Here is a 21,378-nt window from a genome sequence, read left to right on the forward strand (position 1 = left end):
ATAAATATTTGTTTACTATATCTGTGAGTCTGTTTCTGTTTTATAAATGAATTCATTAGTGTCCTCTTTTTTCTTTTTTTCTTTAACATTTTTTAATTGAGTTATAGTCATTTTACAATGTTGTATCAAATTCTTTTTTCTTTTTAGATTCCACATATGAGTGACATCATATGGTATTTTTCTTTCTCTTTCTGGCTTACTTCACTTAGAATGATGCTATCCAGATCCATTCATGTTGCTGCAAGTATCTATTTCATTCTTTTTTATGGCTGAGTAGTATTTTATCATCTGAGTCCATTTTTTTAAGTCAATAAAATGTTAACACAGAAAACTTTTTTTTTGTAATAAGTAAACTTTATATGTATGAGCTGGTGCCCCAAGAGGAGCCCACCAGGCTGTTATTAATAGCAGTTCTCTTTTCTCTTTTTCTTTTTCCCCTTAACTTCCCCCAGATCACCCTTCTGTAAGGAAAATAACCAGGAAGGGAGTCACCAGCCATTCTAAGGACTATGACAAGTAGATCTTCCCAGTGGGAGGTTCTGGCCAACTCCACCATCTTGCAGCATTTGACACAGTTCTCAGGGCTCAGTCACATGACCTTCAGCTATTCAGCTTGTTTGAAGTTTAAAAGTTAAAGTCTGTCTTGTTACTTATCAATCACACAAAAACACACATAATGGTGCTCCCAAAAGGCTATGAAAGAGGACTTTATTGATCAGTCTGGTCCCCTTGGCTCCCCCAGGCTTAATCTCTCACACTCAGACTGGTCACGTTTCAGCTCTTCCCCAGACCACAGTGCTCCCTGAACTCCTGAAGTTCCTTGAAGCCAACTGGATTTCTCATTCAAGTTATTGTTCCAGCAGGTGGAGAGGAAGGACATACACACTAAGAAACAGCTTTCTCCCAAAGCGGGTTCTGGACTTGGGGAGCAAGATGTCTGGCTCTTGCCCCACACAGGGCATCCCTGGAGGTGTCTGGGGGGGGCTGGATCACCAGATGGGGGACTGTCCCAGAGCCCATCTCTAGCCCAGCTCAATCAAGTTCAGGGTTGAATCCAAGATAACCCTAGGCATTGTGTCTGGGTGGAGGGGTCGAGTAAAGCATTGCCAAGCCTCTGTTCTCCCGTACTCCACACGTCTCTCTTGGTTTATTAAAAGAGACATTAAGAAATCCTTTAAGTCCCATCACAACTTGAGGATCCAGGCCAGGGAAGAGACTCTGGGAGGCATTGTTTTGGAGGTGGGCAGGAGAGGAGGTCCCACGGTTAGCTTCCTGGAGGGAACTGGTTGCCCAGCCCCAGCAGAAAGAATCAGAACACGGGTTTGGGTGACTGGTGTTCTAAACTGCATTGCCGATAAATCAGCTAGAGGTTACATACAGGCTGTCTCACTTTCCATGTGTGACATCTACTTCGAGATCTTTAAGGGCACAGAGCTTACTAGAGGTTATCACCGGAAGAAAATCAGACTCCAAGAGTGTGAAGGGGACCAGATAGCAACGTTTACATCACGTCTCAATACGGCATGTGCATTGTGTATTCTGAACCCCTAACTATGCAGACAGAACTTCCTGTGGCAGGCATGCGACGTCAGATTGACTGTTTAATAAATATTCTTGGAAAATGCACTGAATTTGAAGAACTACATAAACAGAATACAAATCACAGCATAATGTTGGGCACATTGCAGGAGGGTCAATGTATACTTGTCACATGACGTATTTCCTATCACACAGACTTGGCCCTTTGGCTGATATGGTACTGAAATTAGTACTGCGTATCATTCAGTAAAGTCACTCCACTCATGAAAAAGAAAAAAACCCTAAGGCAGAACCCAAGCATCTGGGCAGCGTCGCAGGGCTGGGGAACATCAGGGTGCTGATCTGGTACAACCCGAGGCCGCTGCTTTATGCCCCTCTGGTGATCCTGCAGGCGGGCAGGAGGAACAGGCCATCCTATTTTCACTTTTCTACGTGAGCACAGGCAGCTAAACACAATCTTCATTTAACCACCAACGTGCATATTAGAAAAATGCCATGCTCAACTAGGACGCAGAGAGACAGCCTTTTAGACAAAGGACAGAGGCACCTTTCCCGGCAGAACACAGCTGAATTGTCGAGCTCAAACCCTGACTGGGCCATACATACATTGGGCTCAGTGTTGTGAAGTTCTGCCCACCTGATCCCAACGTGCAATTTGCCATCTCAAAGCCGCCAGGGCCGCAGCCTCTATGAGCTGCACTTGTGGTTTCTCAGTGGGCCTGCCCTGGGCCATCAGACCCCCATCCAAGAGGCAACTGGCCATCAGGGACCCAACTGTCCCGTCTGATGGCTCCCCAGTGTCTCCTCATCCTTTCTGCCAGCCTCCTGGGTGACTGCCTAGCCAAGAACCCCCGGGACGGCCCTCAGCACTGCTGGGAGACTTCCCTGTGGGACAGACGGGCTCTCAGTGCCAACCGCCGCCTCCAGGTGACTCAGACGTCTCAAATGGGGACACCTCTCCCCCATCCGTGGGGCTGCAGTGTCCGGGGACGCGGGAGAGCGCGCGCCTGGGCCGGGAAGGGGCGGCTGGCAGCCAGTGAGTTCCGGAAAGAGGTCCTCTTTAACCGGAAAGTTGACGGGAACCTCTCCCCACCCTCCCCCGGTCTGGCGCCCGGAAGTGCCCGCACGGGTCTGGGCTGTTCGCGGGCACGCGGAGGCCTGGGCGCCTCCTTCGAGACTTTCTTGAGGTTCAGCCGCTAGCGGTCGCCCCTCCGGACCCCGCGGCCCCCAGACGTGCAGGTGCTCTGGCTTCGTGCCGGGAGGGACCCCGCGCGGTGTGAGCGCCCACGGGCTCAGCGAAGATCCGCGTCCTCCGCGTGAAGGCGGCTCCGGCCACCACCCCGCGCGCGCCCTGGGGCTCGGCGTGCGTGGCCTCGGCATCCCCTCGCCCGACATGCGCGTTGGCGGTGGGACGCGTCTCCCCGCGCGCCCCCGCGTCCCCCTCCCGGCCGCGCCTCTCCCCGCGCGCCCCCGACGTCAGCCGAGGCCGCCCCTCCAGCTGCCGCTGCCTGGAGGGACCCTTCGCCAGCGCGCCCCGGGGGCTTCGCCCCCAGCAAAGATTTGAAATGGCTCTGCGTCCTCTTCCGGCTCCCTTCTGTGCCCATAGTTCCTTTTTATCTGCAGAGCACTTGATTTCTCTGTTGCACTCTGCCTGCCTTCCCCGTGTTTTCTTTCTCGTAAGTACAGAACATTTTTTTGTAACCATTTCCTCAATTGATATACTTTAGGGTGTAGTTGGCCCATAAAAAAAGCAATCACTGCATTCAGTGGAGTCAGCTGGCTATCAAGGGAGGAAGAAGAAAAGCCGGAGCCTGGATTTTCCTTCTTGTTCCAGCAGAGCTGGAAGGAACCCAGCGCTGATGACAGGCCTCTGCCAGTTACAGGGAAGTTCCAGCCCGACAGCCTCAGGCAGGGCTACAAAACGGCCCAGGCCTCTCAGACACTAGTGGGAAGGAAGCTGGGCATGATTTCCACAGATAAGAATTACAGACGGCTAGAATCACTTTCCTTTAGTCCTTTGCTTTTAGGCTTAAGTGAAGGAATTCTTGCCGTAACGTTAATGCTTGTGACTCGCCATTATTTGTTCTTTCTTAAAATGAAAATTAGCTTTACTTACTTACTCTGTTTATGAAAAGAAGACATGCTTACTATTTTGAGAAAAAAAAAAAAAGAAGACAGTAACCTTACCTTCTAATCCTTAACTAATGATGGTATAATTTTTGCTTTTTCTGGCATGTAAAACAAAAGTTTTCTATAGTATCTGCAATGAATGAGACATCGGTACTGTGGTGTGATCTGAAACTCCACAGACACTTGAAAGCATTTGTTAAAGTTTGATCAGTGATGACTCCATATGGTTAACTTATTTTAAGTTGTTCAAATTTTAGCTTATTATTTCTCATTTAAAATCGTCAGGAAATATTAGGGATGAAATTGATATATTGCACATTTTGTTTCCTGTCTGTTTTAGGCTAATAGAATGACATCCAAAAACAGTGGACCAAATGAATAATATTTGAAATATTCATGTGCCTCTTTTGAGCTTTCAGAAAGATAAATGTGTGATATTTACATGGCCTTATGTGCTTTTGATAAACACAGTTGGAAGAGCCGTGACTTCTAACAGTAGATACATCAGTGAGGTTAAGTTACATGTATTAGCGTAGCAGCAGGATAGAAGTAGCTGATAAATAGAGCAACTCCTACTTACCAATAGGTGTGAGCCCGTGCTTTAGAGATTCCTGTAAATCCCCAGTCTCCGAACTAGAAGACATTCTTAGTGAAATTACAGGCAGTCCTTTGGCTTAAAGCAGAAATCATTGAGCGTAAGAAAAAGTGCAGCTTGTCAAGTTTTGTAGTGGTCGGGAGGACACATCAAGACTACAGTACTCCCTGAGTGAAAGTTAAGAAAAAGAAAAAAAAAAAAATCCAGGAATTCAGAAAGTTACAAGCAAGTCTTTTCCTGGACTCTGTACTTTTTCCAGCATCAGTGCCCTGCTGTAAACCATGTATCGAGTTTCATGATGGTTTCTAATCAGAGGAATGGAAACTTTTGATAGGCTTGGACTAATCACATGACTCTGTGCAGGTCGATAAGGGGACCCTGTTATAAAGTGACAGCAGAAGAGATAAGAACTCTTGGCAGATAATGGCAAAGAAATGATTAACTCAGAAGTGGAGAGGTGCTATGCAGCACAGAGAGTGGAAAGTTGTAAAACTGAGGGGTCAGAAGATCACACTCAGTGGATAAAACTCCAAACCAGCTCAAATCCACTAACTAAACTGAGGCTTGTGACATACTCCCTCGATGTCATCACCTCTGCACAGAGGACAGATGTGGCTCTTCTGACCTCTGTAAATATATTTTAGATGACAATGTTGGCAGACATTAATTCTTTGAATGATGACTGGGGATATGACTGACACTTCGCAGGGCTACAGGCAGCCTTTCCAAGCCTGTGCTGATTTATTTATTTGTGTTTTGTCAAACAGTTTTTTTATCTGCCTCTTCATTAGCTGAGGAATTCGCCTGAACTGGTTTGTACATTGGTCAGTTGGTTAAGAGGGCAGCCGACCTATCTCTTTACCCTCAATAAACTAAACCTTATACTCTGAGGTTAATGCTGGCAAAATGATGAATGTGTAACACATTTCCCATGATTTCAAAATTATCATTCTTTCTTGAATCCATGGGAAAAAATCTGGATCACTCTTCATCATAAAAGAACTATTACTCAAATGACCAAGGGTTTTAGGCTCTTGTTGAAAATCTCTCTTATTCTTCAAAATAACAAAACCTGAACTCTTAGAGCAACGCATGCCTTTCCATATTTTGTGGGACAGTTAGTTGTTTTCTTGTATGTTTTGATTTTGCTAATGGAGCAAACTTTTTTTTTTTTGCCTGAGATTCTATTTGGAAAACCCAAAAATTTTATATACAGCATTTTCCCCATCAAAATTGTACTTTTTGGATTAGATTTGACTGTATATAATAGGAAAGCTGGAATGACAATAGTTTAACACATTTATTTCTCTCATAAAAAAAAATTCAGAGGTTGGGGTGGTACAGTGGCCCTACAAAGTTGTTGCAATTTATCATCCTCTGTCTCTTGTCCTCATGTTCCAGAACAGCTGCGAGGGGTCAGCCATCACTACTAAGAAACAGTATGGAGGAAGGAAGAAAACACATATTCCTTTTTTAGGAAATTCCCTGAAAGCACCACATAAACACTTTGCACATATCTCACTAGGCAGAAATTAGGCACATATCCACACTTAGCTGCAAGGGAGGCTGGGCAGTATTTAGCTGAGCAAGTAAATATGCATTTCAGAGTAAAAAGGATTGCGTGATTATAATCATCCACGTCAGTCCTTTGTTGTTATTTCTTTAAACAATCAGGCAACAACATGGCACAATAGCAGAAATGTACCTACGTACAAACTATGCAGCTGTTCCCTTCAAAATTGTTAGGACTCCAAACGGTTTTTGCTTATGTAAGTCAATGTCTATTAGTGTTTATTGTGTTCAGAGTTAAAACTGAGAACGTAAAAAATTATTAATGACTTATAAGTATATTAGTGTATTCTGAAAAATAGGTGACTATGAATAACACATTTAAAATTGAAAGCAATTATTTTCCAAATTAAAAAAAAATCTGTAAAAAGTGGCATTTTCAGAAGTCTCGTTAACATCTAGCTGGATTCTCACATCTGCTTCTGCCCTCAGTCTGTAGTGATATATTGTTTTGGTTGAAGTTTATAAGAAAATGTGGTCTTCAAAATACGAAGTCAGGAAAAAGACGAGTCTTACAACAGCTTCTTCAGCTAATAATTGCCTTTTTCTTTGGCACTACGCCAGAAGCCCACAAGCAATGTCTTCTCAGTTGAAATATGGACTCTGAAGCCGTTTCTGTGGACGCCTTGTGCTCTACTACACTGAAGTTCATTGGCCTTTTCTACACTTCAAATACACCTTTTCCTATGCATGATTTTGTTAAATCTTATACTGGTGATTTGGAAAATAGAGGTTCATCAAATGTGGCAAATTTTCCACATGTGGACAAGTGTCAAAAATTCTACTTGCTAATATCACCACTGATGTCATCAAAAGTCTTTCAATCCTGGGAAGCTGTCAGACTCACAGTGAAATACACAACTTTTCACTTGAACGTCTGAATTTTATCAGTGGAAAAAGGTTCTATTTTTTCCTTGAAGTAACTGGTTCACTTCATATTTGAGAAGTGTCCCCCAGGCACCCACATCTAAACAACGGCAGTTTGTTTGTCGGTCATTCTCAAAATCTAAAGGTAACGTTCCTTTGAAAAAAAGGAGTCATGTTCTTCAAGGGTATCACGTTAACACATTTTTACAAAGTGCATCATGTGTGGAATACACTGGTTGTTCTGGTCAGAGAATACAAGGCTTGGAATCCTTTGTCAAACAAAATAGTGTGTTAATGTCTGTTTTCACAATGTGCTTTCGTAATTCTATTTTTGGGAAATTCAGGGCAAGGAAGAAATTGGAATTGAATTAAAATAGATGACATCTTCTTTTGTTAAATACACAGAAACTTCCTGGTGCCGCAGCCTCAGTGTCCTGCCTGAGAGATTTGTGGAACACAGAGGAGTTGGATGCTTACCATAGGAACCTGGGATTCTGGCTCTTTTTCTGGCTTTTCATGTCTTTGAAATAAATGTCAAGATTATTTAAAAATGTACCTCCCTACACCTCAGGGTTACATTGTCAGTTGGTTAGAAGACTGATTTTTGGATCAACAGTTTCATTCATTTTCTTCAGGGCAGTAAAGTTAGCAAGCTCAAGGATGTTTCCTTGAGTCTTTGAAACTCTCTGGAGAGAAGGACTTGGTGTTTGTGATGAGCCAGAACAAGCACACCTCTGGCCCAGGACCGAAGAAGAAAAGAGAGAGAAATTGATGAGGGGCTCTATTTATATAAATGGAATATATATATATATATATATATATATATATATATATTCCCTTAATTAACACATTATAACCTAATTAGAGTAATTGTTTAAATCACGAATGCTAATAAGGCTAAAATCCAAGTTTTAACTTCTATGGAAAGAAGTTTTATAAATGGAAAAACCATCTGCAAGATAGAGTGGACGACTGGCGTCTCTAGGTAACTAACGCACGTGGTCTTGTGCCTTAATTGGGGAGGGGTCAGTTTGATACACTTATTGTATAGTTGATAAAAGGAAAGGGACCTTTTCTGAATTTTGATTGGATGATGATACCAGGCAAGTTGGAATGTAAATTTATGACACTAGCTAATTTCAATGTTGAAATTTAAATTGTATTTTCTTCTTTTAGGTTGCTGGAAGAGACTCCTCCTCAGTGAGTGACTCGAGCCCATGGGTGTACATTTTCAAGCCTTTATGTGGCTTGAAACAGTATTAACATCAATGCTTCTTTTAAACTGAGTAAGTGGGGTGTGTGTACAGCTACAGATCATGTGTAACTCTGTATGTGGGCGTTCGTTGTAATATAATTTCACACGTCGTAATCGATTGAGCTGTCGTTGTCTGAAGAGTCACATGCAGAGTCTATAATCCCTTTTTCCTCTTTGCTGTTTGCTCTGATTACTGTTGCTTTCGTTTCTCCTCTCGCTTTGCGTTACTAGGTTGAAATAAATGCTGGAATACCACATCAGAACGATGACAGTGCTATGTGGGTCTAAGTGAAGGAAGCCAGAAAGAGAAAGAAAAATGCCACATGGCATCATTTATATGTGAAGTCTAAAAAACAGAAGACACAAGCAAACTTATTTACAAACCAGAAACAGACTCACAGACATAGAAGACAAACTTATGGTTACTGGGGGGAGACGGGGTGGGAAGGGATAAGTTGGGAGTTCGAGGTTTGAGATACTACCATGTGTAAAATAGATAAACAACAAGTTCCTGCCACAGAGCACAAGGAGTTCTATTCAATATCTTGTAGCCTCTGTGATGAAAAGAATATGAAAACGAATACATGTATATCTGTGTGTGACTGAAACGTGATGCGGTGCACCAGACATTGACACAGCGCTGGGAACTGACTAGACTTAAGGTTTTTAAAAAAAGCGCCATATGGAGAGACCAGATTGAAGAGAGATGAGAACGGCGAAAGGCCGGCCGCCGCCTCGCTCTGCGCCTCTGAGCTGTGCTGCTGACTCCGAGCCCCGCCCGGCACGCTCACCTCTGGCTCCGGCTTGGATGGGCGGGGTCTGGGCGCCTCCTGCAAGTCGAGATGAGAGGTGGCCGTGCGGGCCCCGTGAGACGTCCACAGAGCCTCCTCAGGGTGGGAGTGTGGAGGAGACCTGTCATAGGGGGTGAGCGGTTTAGAACCGGCAGTGGTGCTCCCCGGGTGAGGGAGCTGTGACCTTGGCTGGTCGCTGGAGATGGCGTTTGACGGACAGGCTGTTTTTCCTTTGAGATGTGAGCTTTTGTGTGCACTCTGCTCGGCATTCATGCCGTAGTAGATACTGTTTACTTAGCTTACGTCTTTCCTTTAGATATACAGTGAATTTCAGAATACGTATTTACTGAAACAACAATTTCTCCCCGAATTTCCAGATGGAAACCCAGAAGGGGCGTACATTTTTGCAAGCATAGCTCACGCCTGTAACTGCTTTGGAAGATGTAGGGCTTCTCTCATACATGCCCGCGTGTCGGACACACATTTGTTAAGGCTTCACATGTTATTCAGTCCATGAAATGGCGTCGTCCATCCGATCTTCCCATACACCCAACTGTCTTCCTCTGAAAAACCATTCAGTTGTAGTTGGTGAATGCAGCCCACCTGTGCATGAGAGCCTAGAATTTAGGATCAGAAAGTTCACAACTTTGTCCCCTACTCAGGGGCCAAGTAATGCCTAACCTCTTTGAGCTTTGAAGCCTTCAAGTAAAAATGACAAAAATGATGGAATCTGGAAGTGTTTGCTGTGAGCAGTGAGACTGTATGTAGAAAGTGCTCAGTGTGGTGCCAGAGAGAAAGTGCGTGTTTTGACGTCATGAGAAACCAATAGGGACCCTGTGACTGGGGTCCTGGGAGAGACTCGTTTTCCATAGTGGGATTTTGGAAGACACACGCAAGCTTCTTTGTGTGTTTGGCTTTGGATGCCAGCTCTCACTCACAGGTGCTACTTGACGCCCCGTGGGAGACCTCACGTGTGTGGCTTGATAGCGTTCCGTGGTGCTCGGCTTCGGTTCTTCTCCTTTTTGTGGATGGTTGACAAAATATGAAACAGTGAAAAAGACTGAGTTTTGTACTTTGTTATAGGTCGTATTTGTTATATGCTATGCTGACAGGATTGTTTACAAAATACTCCATGGACGTTGAGGGGTGATAGCGTTGCTGAGTTCCTAGTGACTCCCACCAGAACCTTTAAAAATACTGTTTGTTGTTTGTCACTCTCTGACTCCCTTTCCTGTGGGACTTACTGGCACGCTGAGGAAACGTCATATTAATGAGTGACTTCGGTCTTTTGAAGCTTATCTAGCAGGCTAATTTAATAGAAACAGACACTCAGTACTTTGTGAGAAATGAACATATTTTTGTGAAAGAAAGGCTGGTGTGACATTCACATGCGATACCAACAGCAGGTGCTTGGAACTCAGCCCCGAAGATGGTTAACGGGCGATTTCGGTCCCAGCTATGCTGGGAAAGCACCAAGCAAATCGCAGCCTCAGTTTTTAGCGATTCTTCTTCTCGCTCGAGGCGCGGTCTGGCCGTCTCCTTTGGTGAAGGGGGGCATTCTGTTTTTATCACTTTCACTCTCCACTCATCAGGCACCGCCTTGGAGCAACGTGCAATGACTCACATTTACAGGGATACATGTTCATAATGAGAAAACACAATTTGCTAACTGATTTTGGAGAGGATTTGTAAATGATTGACAGATAACTAATGACACCTGGGCATCTTTGCCAAAAGCCAAAAGGTGTTCGGTAACATCGACTAAACCCACAGTGCATGATGACGCTGGAGTTCGGTTAATGAGTTACAGTCGCTGTAAACTTCCTGCATACACTCTTCCAAGACATTGAGACATATCCATTAGGAACTGATATTCTTGCAAAATTGGATTTCTGGTGAGCACCAGGCAGAGGCAGATACCAGAAAGGCCCTTTAGGTGGGTTTACATTTGGATTGATTAAGAACAAGCACCCTAAATTACTCATCCCTGGAATGGACTGATTGCACCAGATCTTTAAGGTGTTTACAAAGGACTTGTAAATGCAGAAACCAGTTAGCGCCTGCCAAGCCGTTGCTTACTGGGGCATTTTTGCTGGTACGTTTCACTCACAAAGTTATTTGTCGCTGATTTCATTTAGGAGCTGGGCTAGTGTTGTTAAAAAAAAAAAAAAAAAAATCAGCTACCTTAACAACGCCCAAGCCTCAAATTATAGAAGATGGTGGGGTGGCAGACTTGGAAAAGTAATGACCGTGTAAAGATTTCTTCCCATTCTTTTCAATAACTGTGAGAAATATGGCACCTGGCAGGGAAGATAAGTTACTTTTACACAGAGCTCTTATGGCCAGGTAAATATTACTCACTTTTTATAGCACTAATAATTAAACAGAGCCCCAGGCAATCTTTCAGCAATTGAAATGTTTAAAACTTTATTCTGTAGGCTTGTGCTGGGTTCCCCACGTTTCTTAGAACCTGTGACCTGAGTCTGATGACGTACGATTCCTATCAGAGTAAATGAGATAAACTCAGTGCCATTTTGTCTCCATGGAAGGCCATTTAAAACTTTTGGACAAATAACTAAATTATCTAAACGGTTTTTATTGTTTATTTATTTAGTGATAGAGTCGATTTTTTTTTCCTTTTTGTTTTTTAAATTTTTTCCTTTTTAAGTATAGTTGATTTACAACTTTCTATTAGTTTCTGGTGTACAGCATAGTGATTCAGTTACACACAGACATATATATATACATACTCTTTTTCATTACAAGTTACTACAAGCCATTGTCTAAACTGTTTTTAAAGGGGGATCCGTAGTGCATCCAAAGTGACTTCCCTAGAAATTATATAGTGATTAAAAACAAACTATGGAGACACAGAGGGGAGGGTATAACTCGGTCATAGAGTTTGTGCATGAGGTCCTGGATTCAGTCCCCAGGACCTCCACTGAAATGAATAAACCAACCAACAAACAAACCTAATTATGCCCCCCCAAAAACACAAAAAAATATAGACACACAAAATAGATCTCAGACATTCTTAATGCACGAAACTGAACATTATATATTTATTAACTAACATCATCTGATAGACCACATGAATAAAGTAACCATTCTTCTAGAAAGAAGCATTTCACACAGCTAAATCTTACATGGCGCTAGCATAACTCAACCTTGATTGTGTTTCAGTTATTCTAAGAGACACTGCTTTATTGGGGTTTTTCTTTTTTTGCCTTTTCAATCCTTTATGAAAAAAGAAAAGGTTTAATCAAAAATGATAAAGTATAATTTAAAACTATCTATTCCTTAAACAGTTTCTTAATACATAGCCATCTGTAACTAGTCAAAACCTCAATCATCCATCTGCTGACGGTAGTAAAGGCATAAATGCACATTGTTTGGGGAAAGAAAAGATAAAAGAATAAAAGAAAGGGTTAATTGAAAACCTGAAGATACTCAGAAAGGTCGTCTTAAGCTGCATGAAACTGAGGAAAACGCAAATGGGCTGGAAGGAGGTAGCCTTACTTTTGACCTTTTATTTTTAATTCCACGAATCTAACAAGTTTACCCTCAAGCATTATTTATTTAGATACCACTGTCTTTTAGATTTTTCAAATTCTTTTGCATTTCCCAGAAACCCACAAGCCATCCAATTTTTCTATTCTTAATAATGAAAGAAAAAGACAGTTGATATTACAGATAAATAAAAAAATGGAATTGTCATGAAATTTTAATTATTGATTCTTTTCCATAACTTCCCCATGACTACCCAAACTTAACTGTGCTGTGTTTAAATTTAGTGCCTTTTTGGCCTTTATTATGATTGTAAAGCTTTATTCCAATTAATTATATTAATGTTAGAATATATATGAGACTTAGGACAGTTGTTACTAGGTAGGTGGTTTTTGACTAGTTTTTCAACCTTTTTTACCTCTATATCTTCATGTATTTTCCATTTATTGAGCACATATTGTATGTTAGGCCCTCTGTTAAGTGCTTTACATACACTCTGTCATTTACTCCTAAGACTAATTATTTTATTTACCTCTGCTTTGCATATGAAAAAATTGGAAAATTTAAATAATTTCTCAGCACTACAGCGGTGGTATATGACAGAACTGGGTTCAAATCCTAGTCTGACTTCACTGCTCAAGGTCTAAAATTAAATCTTGAGACTGACAAGATTCTGCCTTGTAAAATTATTTTCTGAATTAAATAATATATATGCCTGGCTCATGGCAGTCATTCAATAAACACCAGCTAACATGGTTAATTCTGATGGCTGGGGAGACACGCTGGGGAAATGCAGACGATTTTAAACATAGATTCGCTAATGCGTCTTGTCCTGAAACGATGTAAGCATATATGAAATAGCAACAAATCGTAAGTGTGGCACCAACTCCCCACGCCCCAGATGAACTCATCTTTAATTTCAAATACCTTTTTTTGATGAAGGACATCACCAAATTCCTAAATCAGAAATTTGGGTGTCGTCCTAAAAGTCTCTCTCTCACTTGCCCTGTCTACTCAGTTGCCGAGCTCAGTCCCTTCCGCTTCCTTAACACCCCTCCAGGGCGTCCCCTCCGATCTAGTCCCACCATTGCCTTGGCTTCCAGCATCCACGCTGGGCAGCTCTCCGGCTTTGAGCCAGAGGGGCTTCAGGTCCGGTCCGGGCACCGCACTGATTGACAGCCTGGCCCTTGGTGAGTTCTCTGTTTCCTTTAACATTGCTTTCTCAGCAGCACCAACCACAACTCTTGAGATGGTGGGGAGGCTGAATGACAACGTACGTATGGCAGGTCCAGCCTGCTGATTGGCACACAGAGGACCTTCATCATTCTCCCCTTCGATCACTTCCGTTATCTCCCCATGATTCTTTGCCCTTGCTCTGGCTTCCTCTAGAACTCTCCCCACTCTCCTGCTTAAAGATTTTGTAAAATTTAAGAATGATACTCTGCTGCTTAAAATTCTTCAGTGATTTGCCATCCTCTTTAGGATAAAGTTCATACTGTTTGAGTTTAATGCACAAGACCTGTTAGGAGCTGACCTTCTTTTTTTTAAACTTCTCTGATCTGTCTTCTCCTCCATCTTCTCTTTCATTCTACACTCCAGCTACAAAGAACTACCGGTCATTCCTCCAAAGGACATAATGTTTCATGCCTCTGTCCATTCAGCCATCTCTTCATTTGTTCATGTCTCCATCCATCCATTTGCTTTATCAACTAAAATATGCTAGAGCCTCTAACTGGTGCTGACCTCATGAGGTTCAATTTGGTGAAAGACAGAAGTGATGGGAATTGTTTTTCAGAGCTGAAGATGCTGGGGGACACCTAGGTGACCCTAATCCATCTGGGGAGGGATGAGAGGCAGCATCCTGGAGGAGGCAGTGCTGGAGTATCCTTGAGGGCAAATCAGAGCGAGCCAAGTCACAAGGGTGCTCCCCCGAGATGCAGCGCACGCAGCGTCGTGGGGCCAGGAGCGGAGGTGGAATGCGCAGGGTCCTCGCCCCGGCCCACGGGAGCTGCGCCCCGCCTGTGTTTAAGATATGTGCTTGGAGCAAGTCTTTAACGGGGTAAACAAAATGGATACATGCGAGCAGAGTGGCCAGCAGCTGAGGAATGGCTGCATAAATTACAGTGTCTCCACTTCGTTGGCTACAATGCAGCCACTAAAACAAGCTCAGCAGAGACGTCCTGCACGGCCAGGAGGGGTCATGTGTGTTTATTGTTGCCTGAGCAACGCAAGGAGACTGTGTCAGTGGGAGATCAAAGTATAGGCGTATGATCACATTTGTGCCTTCAGGTGAAAATCTGCGTGCATGTAGATATACATACAGATAGAGAGATTCAAGCAACTTAGAAAATGCAGACCTGTATAAAGAGGAGACACGTGACTCCCCTGCAATCCTGACTTCTCAAGATCTTAAAGCTTTGAAGTATTTTCTCCCAGTCTTTTCCTGTGCATTTAAGTACAGGAACACAAGATCGGCACCATATTGTATACACTGTTTTATGTTCGGCCCCTTTAAAGGTTTACCATTATATGATCAATATTTTCCCATCCCACTGCATTTTTTTCTAAAACATTATTTTAAATTTCTGGCCACTGTTTTTTTTTTTAATGGACGTACTGGGGATTGAACCCAGGACCTCATGCATGCTAAGTACGCGCTTTCCCACTGAGCCTTCCCCTCCCCTACTGTTCCTCTAAATGGCTCCTTTATAACTTATCCTTCTTCGGTTGTTGGACGTTCAGTGCTCATGAAGTAATTTTGCTGATTTGAACAACCCGGCCTTGTGACTTCTTAGTTGTATGTCTTTCTGTGCCTCAGTCAAATGGCGCTAGTAATAGTACAGGGTAGTTGTAAAGAGTGAAATGATTTGAAATGTGTTTCCTTATCACTGAGACTGCCGCACAGTAAGTGCTCAGTGAACGCTCACTCTCTGGGGGCTCTGAAGCAGCGCAGGGAAGTTCTTCTAGTTGGAGGATGCCAGTGCCTACCTCGGGTCCCTGCTGTGAACACTAAACAGTCTGTTCCAAGTGGTCGGTGTGACACCTGACACACGACGGGCCCTCAGGGCATTTCCCTGGGTCTCTGCACGTCTCCAGTCTCCGCCGAATGTTCTTCCTGTGGCTGTTGAGCCCCTGTGTGCTCCCTTATGTACGGCCCGCCGTGTTATTATCCACATTATATGTTACGTGCAGCACTCACGTCTGTGTTGTGACAGCTCACTTTCCCTTTGACTTGCTTGCTTAGAGGGGAGTCTTTTATTTGTCTGTCCCCGGTCCCCAGCACAAGGCTCACACCTTGTGGGCCCTCAGTGAATATCTGGGGAAGGGATGGTATTGAGAAAGAAGATCTTAGACCAAGAAAGGAAAGAAAAAGACAAAAAAAAAAAAAAAAAGAGAGAGAGATCATGGGAAATGGGATTAAATGTTAGGGAAACTGGGATGACTACAGGTCAGTAGCAGAGCACATGCTTAGCAGGGCACAAGGTCCTGGGTTCAATCCTCAGTACCTCCATAAAAAGAAAGAAAGAAAGAAAGAAAGAAAGAAAGAAAGAAAGAAAGAAAGAAAGAAAGGAAGGAAGGAAGGAAGGAAGGAAGGAAGGAAGGAAGGAAGGAAGGAAGAAGGAAGGAAGGAAGGAAGGAAGGAAGGAAGGAAGGAAGGAAGCAAATGTTAGAGAAATGGAGAAGGTGGAAAAAGGGGAGAGATGGTGAGGACCCTGGTGGTGTGGACTGGGGCTGATCACCTGGGGAAGGAAGTAGGAAGGTGACCCTGTCCTTGGTCGGTAGGATGCACGGTTGGCTATGCCATGTGGATTAACCGCTGACTTTTCCCTGCTACGTGGCCAGCACTGGGCCCAGTTCCGATGTACAGGGTCTCATTTAATCATTTCAAGCATCCTGGGTTGGGTAAATGACTTTAATTCCTCCATGGGGGAAATATTCACCAGAACTCTTTTAAGAATGAGGACACTGGAGATTTGTGGGGTTCAATCACTTGCCCAGAGCCAATCAGCATCAAAGGCCTGGAGCTGTGATGCGCAGGTCTGTCTGGTCCTAGGGCCTGGGCGCCCATCACTCTGCTTCCCCGATCCTTTACGGAGCTGGGACCAGACCTAGCTTCAAATGAGGTCAAGTGTGCCCCGGCAGTGACCGCGGTAAACTCCACAGCCAGCCTGGTCCTTGATGTTCTGCTCCGTTAAGAGGTTGGCATACGGTCATTGACATTCTTACAGTGCTGCCTGGCGATCTGTGAGGAGACAGGCCTGTCGGAGGAAACCACAAGAAGAAGGTCAGAATGTCCCCTGGGAGATGGCAGAAGAGCCTGGTCATGTGGACCAAGTGGAAGGACACAGTGGTCGGGCCCTTTTCCTCCCTCGTCCTACAGCCTGGCCTCCCTGCAGAGTCACCTCTGTCATCTCACCGCTTATGAGTCATCAGTGAAAAGACAGGAAAACGGGGGATGAGAGCCGCAGGGCAGGAGGCCGTATTTTCCTGCCTTCGAGGCGGGGAGGGCAGCACCGTGCTGGTCCCATAGGCAGGGGCATAGTAACAAGGTAAATCGCAAAACCAAAACCTATTTTATTTTTCATCAGAGATAGAAATCTGAAAACTTCTGACGGTTGAGAAGTGAAAGGTGACAACACCTGAGAAAACAATTTTTTGAAAAACCCCACACGTGTGAGCTTCAAGGAAGCCACAGCTGAGATGCCAGAGATGAAGGATCATTTTAAAAAAGACCTAGAGCTTTTAGACGGAGGGCGCCTGGCTTTCTAGTTGCTATTCTAGGGACACGTCTGGGGACAGCCCATTGCAACAGAACCACAAACAGCTACACGTTCTTGCTGTCCCTGGTTGTGTGTAAATTCTAAGTTGAACACACAGGTTTTAGGGGCTTCTCCTAGCTTGCAGGGCTCCCGTTCCTGATATGATTGGAGTTCAGATTCTTGCAGAGAGGCTCGGAACTGGAGAATTTGAGGAATGTTTCCCCCTTTATTTAGTTCATCAAAAATAAGGACACTTTTACGTTCTCCCAGATGCAGTCTCAGTCGGGGCCCCGTGGCCGGCTGGGGTTTTCTGCGGCTGATCACCGTGCCAGCGATCTGCAGCGTCAGTTAAAGAGAGCCAGCGATTTGAACAGTTCACGCTGATTTTCTTTTCATGATAGCACCCAGGGTAAGCGCTACGCTTTGTAACGTGGGTGGATGTGACTTCCAGTTTGACTAGCTGGTAAACTGGAGGCATTTGATAAAAATTTTAAAGTGATTTTGGTCTTTGCCATGGATAAAACCCGCAATTCTGTATCCCGTACAGCTTGAAGTATTTTTTTATACCAAGTTTATTGAGGGGATGTTGAAAATCAGCTTGGATGTAAGTAAAAGGATAGATCATTCTCACCATGAAAACAATAGATGAAAATATATCCTGACTTGTCAAAACGTCCCTGGTGCTTTTATAGAAATGATCTCATTGGAATATTCCTGCCCTGCTTCTTTCAATCTCACTGGCCAGAGCAAACATTTAAGTCCTGGTTACTCTGTCCAGACGCTGTTCTAGGCGCTTCATGTGAGTTAACTTCTTTGTTCCACAGCCCTGTGAGGTAGGTGCTGTGACTGTCCCCACTTTAAAGGTCAAGAGCGGCCCCACGGCGAGTCTGCGCAACAGCACAAGGTGGGAGAGATGGTAAGTGGGGAAAGTGGGACTCCACTATGTCCGTTTTGCACTTGGCCTCTGCCCCCGGCTGCCTCTTTAGGGGGCTTGAACCTGCCACGGATGCCACTTGGATAAGTTTTTGCCTCACCACGTTGGGGGCAGGATGTCGCCGACTTTGCCGACCTGGCCTTCGCTCGTGAGCACTAGGAGACGGTCGGAGCAGAGAAGGCGTCCCATGTCCCCTGTGCAGGACGTCTGTTTCCCGCCTACAAATGCTGATGTTCTGTTTTCTGCAGAAAGTACCCATCCATTAATTATTTGATCAACAAAGCCGTGTGGGAGTCGCCCAAGTCTAAAAGTGAAAGGCAGAAGGCAGAAAACAGAGACGTGCTCACGTCTGTGGAATCAGTTAGGGTTTTTTTTTTTTTTTTTTTTTTTTTTTTTTTTTTTAAGATTGGGTTTCAAACCCATTTGACAACAAATTAGGTATTTCTGGTTTTATCTTGTTTGACATCAGTAACAGTGTTATCGACTGTTGGCCCAACTTAGGACCCACAATGCTCTGTGCCTTGTCTTAAGCCCCCGCTGGATGACTGTCATTGTTCTAGGAGGAGGCTGGACAATTTGATTTACTGCAAGGACTTCAGGACTCCTGCCGTAGTCCCAAAGTCACCAAGAGGTACAAAAGGCCTATTGTGCTGACAACTTCTGAAGTTTTATGTGAATTGCTATTGTGTTAACACCCTCTAAATGTTTTATTAGATAGTTTCAAATGTGCTTCAAATGCAGCTTCTTAAAGAGATAGTTTTCAAAAACATTTTAGAAAGATGACCTAGACATCTAAAGACCTTTAACTGAGTTTACCATAAACTTGTGAATTTGAAAACAAATTCTTTTGTTACACCCAGACACGGTGGAGTGGGATTTCAAGAGGTAAAATTTGAATTTTTCTCTGATGATGTTTTTTTCTTTTATTCAACTTTAGTTACCTCATCTACAAAAACTGGGTAAAATGATAAATCTGTCTCAAGCCCCTGAAAGGGATGATGGAGGAAAATGATTCCAGAACCCTTTACGGAATATTTAATTATCTTTCTGCATGCAACATAAAAGTTGTATTTTATAACTTTAGGGAATTTTTCTTTACAGCTCTTGTAATCTGCGATCTCCATTAAATATTTTACTCTTCCCGGCTTAGCTTAAAATAGAACTCTGTAACTAGGAACACACGTGTGCGTGCGTGTGTGTGTGTATTAAAAACACACAAAGTGCTATCCATCTTGGAATTTTAAAATCACTTTGAAAGCTAGCTAGTGTTTCATTTTTATCATTGCTTTTCTATTTTAAATTACAGAGTGTAAACCTCACCCAATGTCACTCAGGATGGCTGTTAATTCAATGTGTGCATATATATAAGCACACACACATATGTACATGTATATACATACACATCTATCTCTGTCTGTCTATGTCTGTCTGTCTATCTATCTATCTGTCTATCTATCTCTGTCTTTCTGTCTGTCTGTCTATCTGTCTATCTCTGTCTATCTATCTCTGTCTATCTGTCTATCTCTGTCTATCTGTCTGTCTATCTATCTCTGTCTATCTGTCTGTCTGTCTATCTATCTATCTATCTATCTATCTATCTATCTATCTATCTCCTTTCTCCTGAGGTGTGTTCTGGGAGCCTTGCAGGATGTCTTTCTTTAGATTGCTGAGATTTTAATACTCCTGTTCACTTCCACTCCCATTGTGCCAGCAGGAAAGCGCAAACACCATTACCTCCGCTTGATGAGATGGGAGAACTTGGGCACAAGTGCTCACGCTGGGCAAGTCAGAGCCGCAGATCAGCAGCCGGGCTGAGACGGTATGAGAGGGGACTCAAGCGGGAGCGGCCGTGCTCAGCCACCTCTCGCACCCTGGGTAAAGCTGCCGGCAGGCGAGTGTACCCCCCCCCCACCCCCGGAGGCCGGGCCAGAATGCAGCTGCGTTTCCCCCCCGGCTTGATGTGAAGAACCTGGCTGTTCCCTTCCTCTGCCTCACACCCGAACACCGGCAGGTGTCGGTCTCCTGGCACCTCTCAAAAGGCAGATGACTCCTGCTCCACCTGTAATGCCAGAATGGTCACCTAACACAGGTCTCCTCTGTACCGGTCATACACCGAAGCAATCCAACATCTCTTAGCAGAAACATCCTTTCTGTGTCTCTGACTTGAGTCTTTTTCCAGGTACTGCTGAGTCCCAGGAAAGGCCTCTGTGATTTGCGAAAGACGACGCCTTCCCCCAGAGTCCGCACGTCACTGTCGTGAGGCTGCTGGGTGTTCTGTTCACTTATGCCAGCTTTCAGGTCCCTCCTTTTCCTTTTTCTACCTAAAACACACACACACACACACACACACACACACACACACACACACACACACACAAGAGAAGACCGCTGTGCCTGCCCTTTCCCTCAGGAGCCAGGTGAGTCTCTGGGCATCTGGGGCCGGTTGCAAGGTCCAGCGTCTCCCCGAGACGAGGCCGAGCTGGGGGTGCCCGCCCCCAGAGAGAGCCCAGCACAGCGGCCCATGCAGCTGCCTGCGTTTCAGTTCTTACAGCGTCTTGATTTTGACCTGATTAGTCAAAAGAGAGAAAGAGATAAAATATTCAGAGTTTTCAAGCTACTGGGGAATAAGCACTTTTGGTACAGAAAGAGAAAAAAGCCTAGTGTTTTAGATAAACAGCACAGTAGTGCACATACTTAGAATCTTAATATCAAAGACGTTTTGTTACTTTAGAAACAAACCAAAAAATGTATTAAGCATAATTAAATTTGCTCATAAAGATCATTTCTGATTTGTTTAATTAATTAATTAATTTCACTGTGACTGGCTCATTTATTCCAAGAATGCTTTTTTAAAATTTCAATTTTTCCCCCATGTTTACACTTCACACTAATGGAACAAAATATCTGCCAACTCAAATCTTCTGTTTTCTTTTAAAATGAAAAATTTGAAAGAATAACCCAGAACAAAAAAAACCCCAAACCCTGCATTTCTTCTGTCTCTGGACCACTCTCTCTCAAATAAGAAATGCATATTTTTGGCAAAACAGAGTGGCTCCATGCACCCTGCTCTTCCAGATGTCCCTCCCCTGGGTTCTCGTGTCCTCGGCTTTCACACCGCTGATCAGCTTCTACCCTTGCTTTTTCAAGTTTTTTTTTGGTTTCATTTTCAAAAGTTTTTTTTTGTTTTGTTTTTTTGTTTTTTTGTTTTTTTGACAGAGTTTGGTAGGTAGCCTTCAGGTATTTCAGTGCCAGAAGCAAGCCAAAGAGAGGTGGAAATCCTAAAAAGAAAACTTTTCAGTGTGTGAGAGCCAGTGACCCGGCCTCTGAGTCGCGGTGGCCCCTCTGGGGTCGGGGGCTGCGCTCAGGTCCCGCTTCGAGCTGGGCGCGCGGTGAGCTGCGGCGGCCAGTCCCACGCCGGGAGGCCGGGGAGG

At 44.0% G+C, this 21,378-nt stretch overlaps 1 protein-coding gene and 1 long non-coding RNA gene across 6 annotated transcripts in view; one reads left to right on the top strand and one right to left on the bottom strand.

Annotated features, from left to right (window-relative positions):
* The window catches only part of NR5A2 (nuclear receptor subfamily 5 group A member 2), a 112,219-nt gene extending 107,592 nt beyond the window's left edge, over positions 1-4,627 (bottom strand). The window contains exon 1 of one of the 2 annotated variants that reach the window (XM_074351572.1): positions 4,251-4,627. In XM_074351572.1, the coding sequence (XP_074207673.1) occupies positions 4,251-4,313 (63 nt within the window). In that variant the 5' untranslated portion in view covers positions 4,314-4,627. Of the gene's footprint in view, positions 1-4,249 lie in introns of both variants that reach the window. The other variant, XM_074351567.1, reaches the window with a different exon arrangement.
* On the top strand, positions 107-20,274 carry LOC123617218 (uncharacterized). 4 transcript variants are annotated; one of them, XR_012501766.1, is made up of 3 exons: positions 107-3,215; positions 7,877-17,422; positions 17,838-20,274. It is a non-coding gene; the product is annotated as an uncharacterized LOC123617218 (long non-coding RNA). The 4 variants fall into 4 exon arrangements; XR_012501764.1 differs by having other exon boundaries at positions 7,877-7,986; positions 8,187-20,274; XR_012501765.1 differs by having other exon boundaries at positions 7,877-7,986; positions 17,284-20,274.
* Positions 20,275-21,378: the final 1,104 nt, after the last annotated feature.

This window comes from Camelus bactrianus, chromosome 23 (assembly GCF_048773025.1).
Source record: "Camelus bactrianus isolate YW-2024 breed Bactrian camel chromosome 23, ASM4877302v1, whole genome shotgun sequence".
Taxonomy (NCBI): domain Eukaryota; kingdom Metazoa; phylum Chordata; class Mammalia; order Artiodactyla; family Camelidae; genus Camelus; species Camelus bactrianus.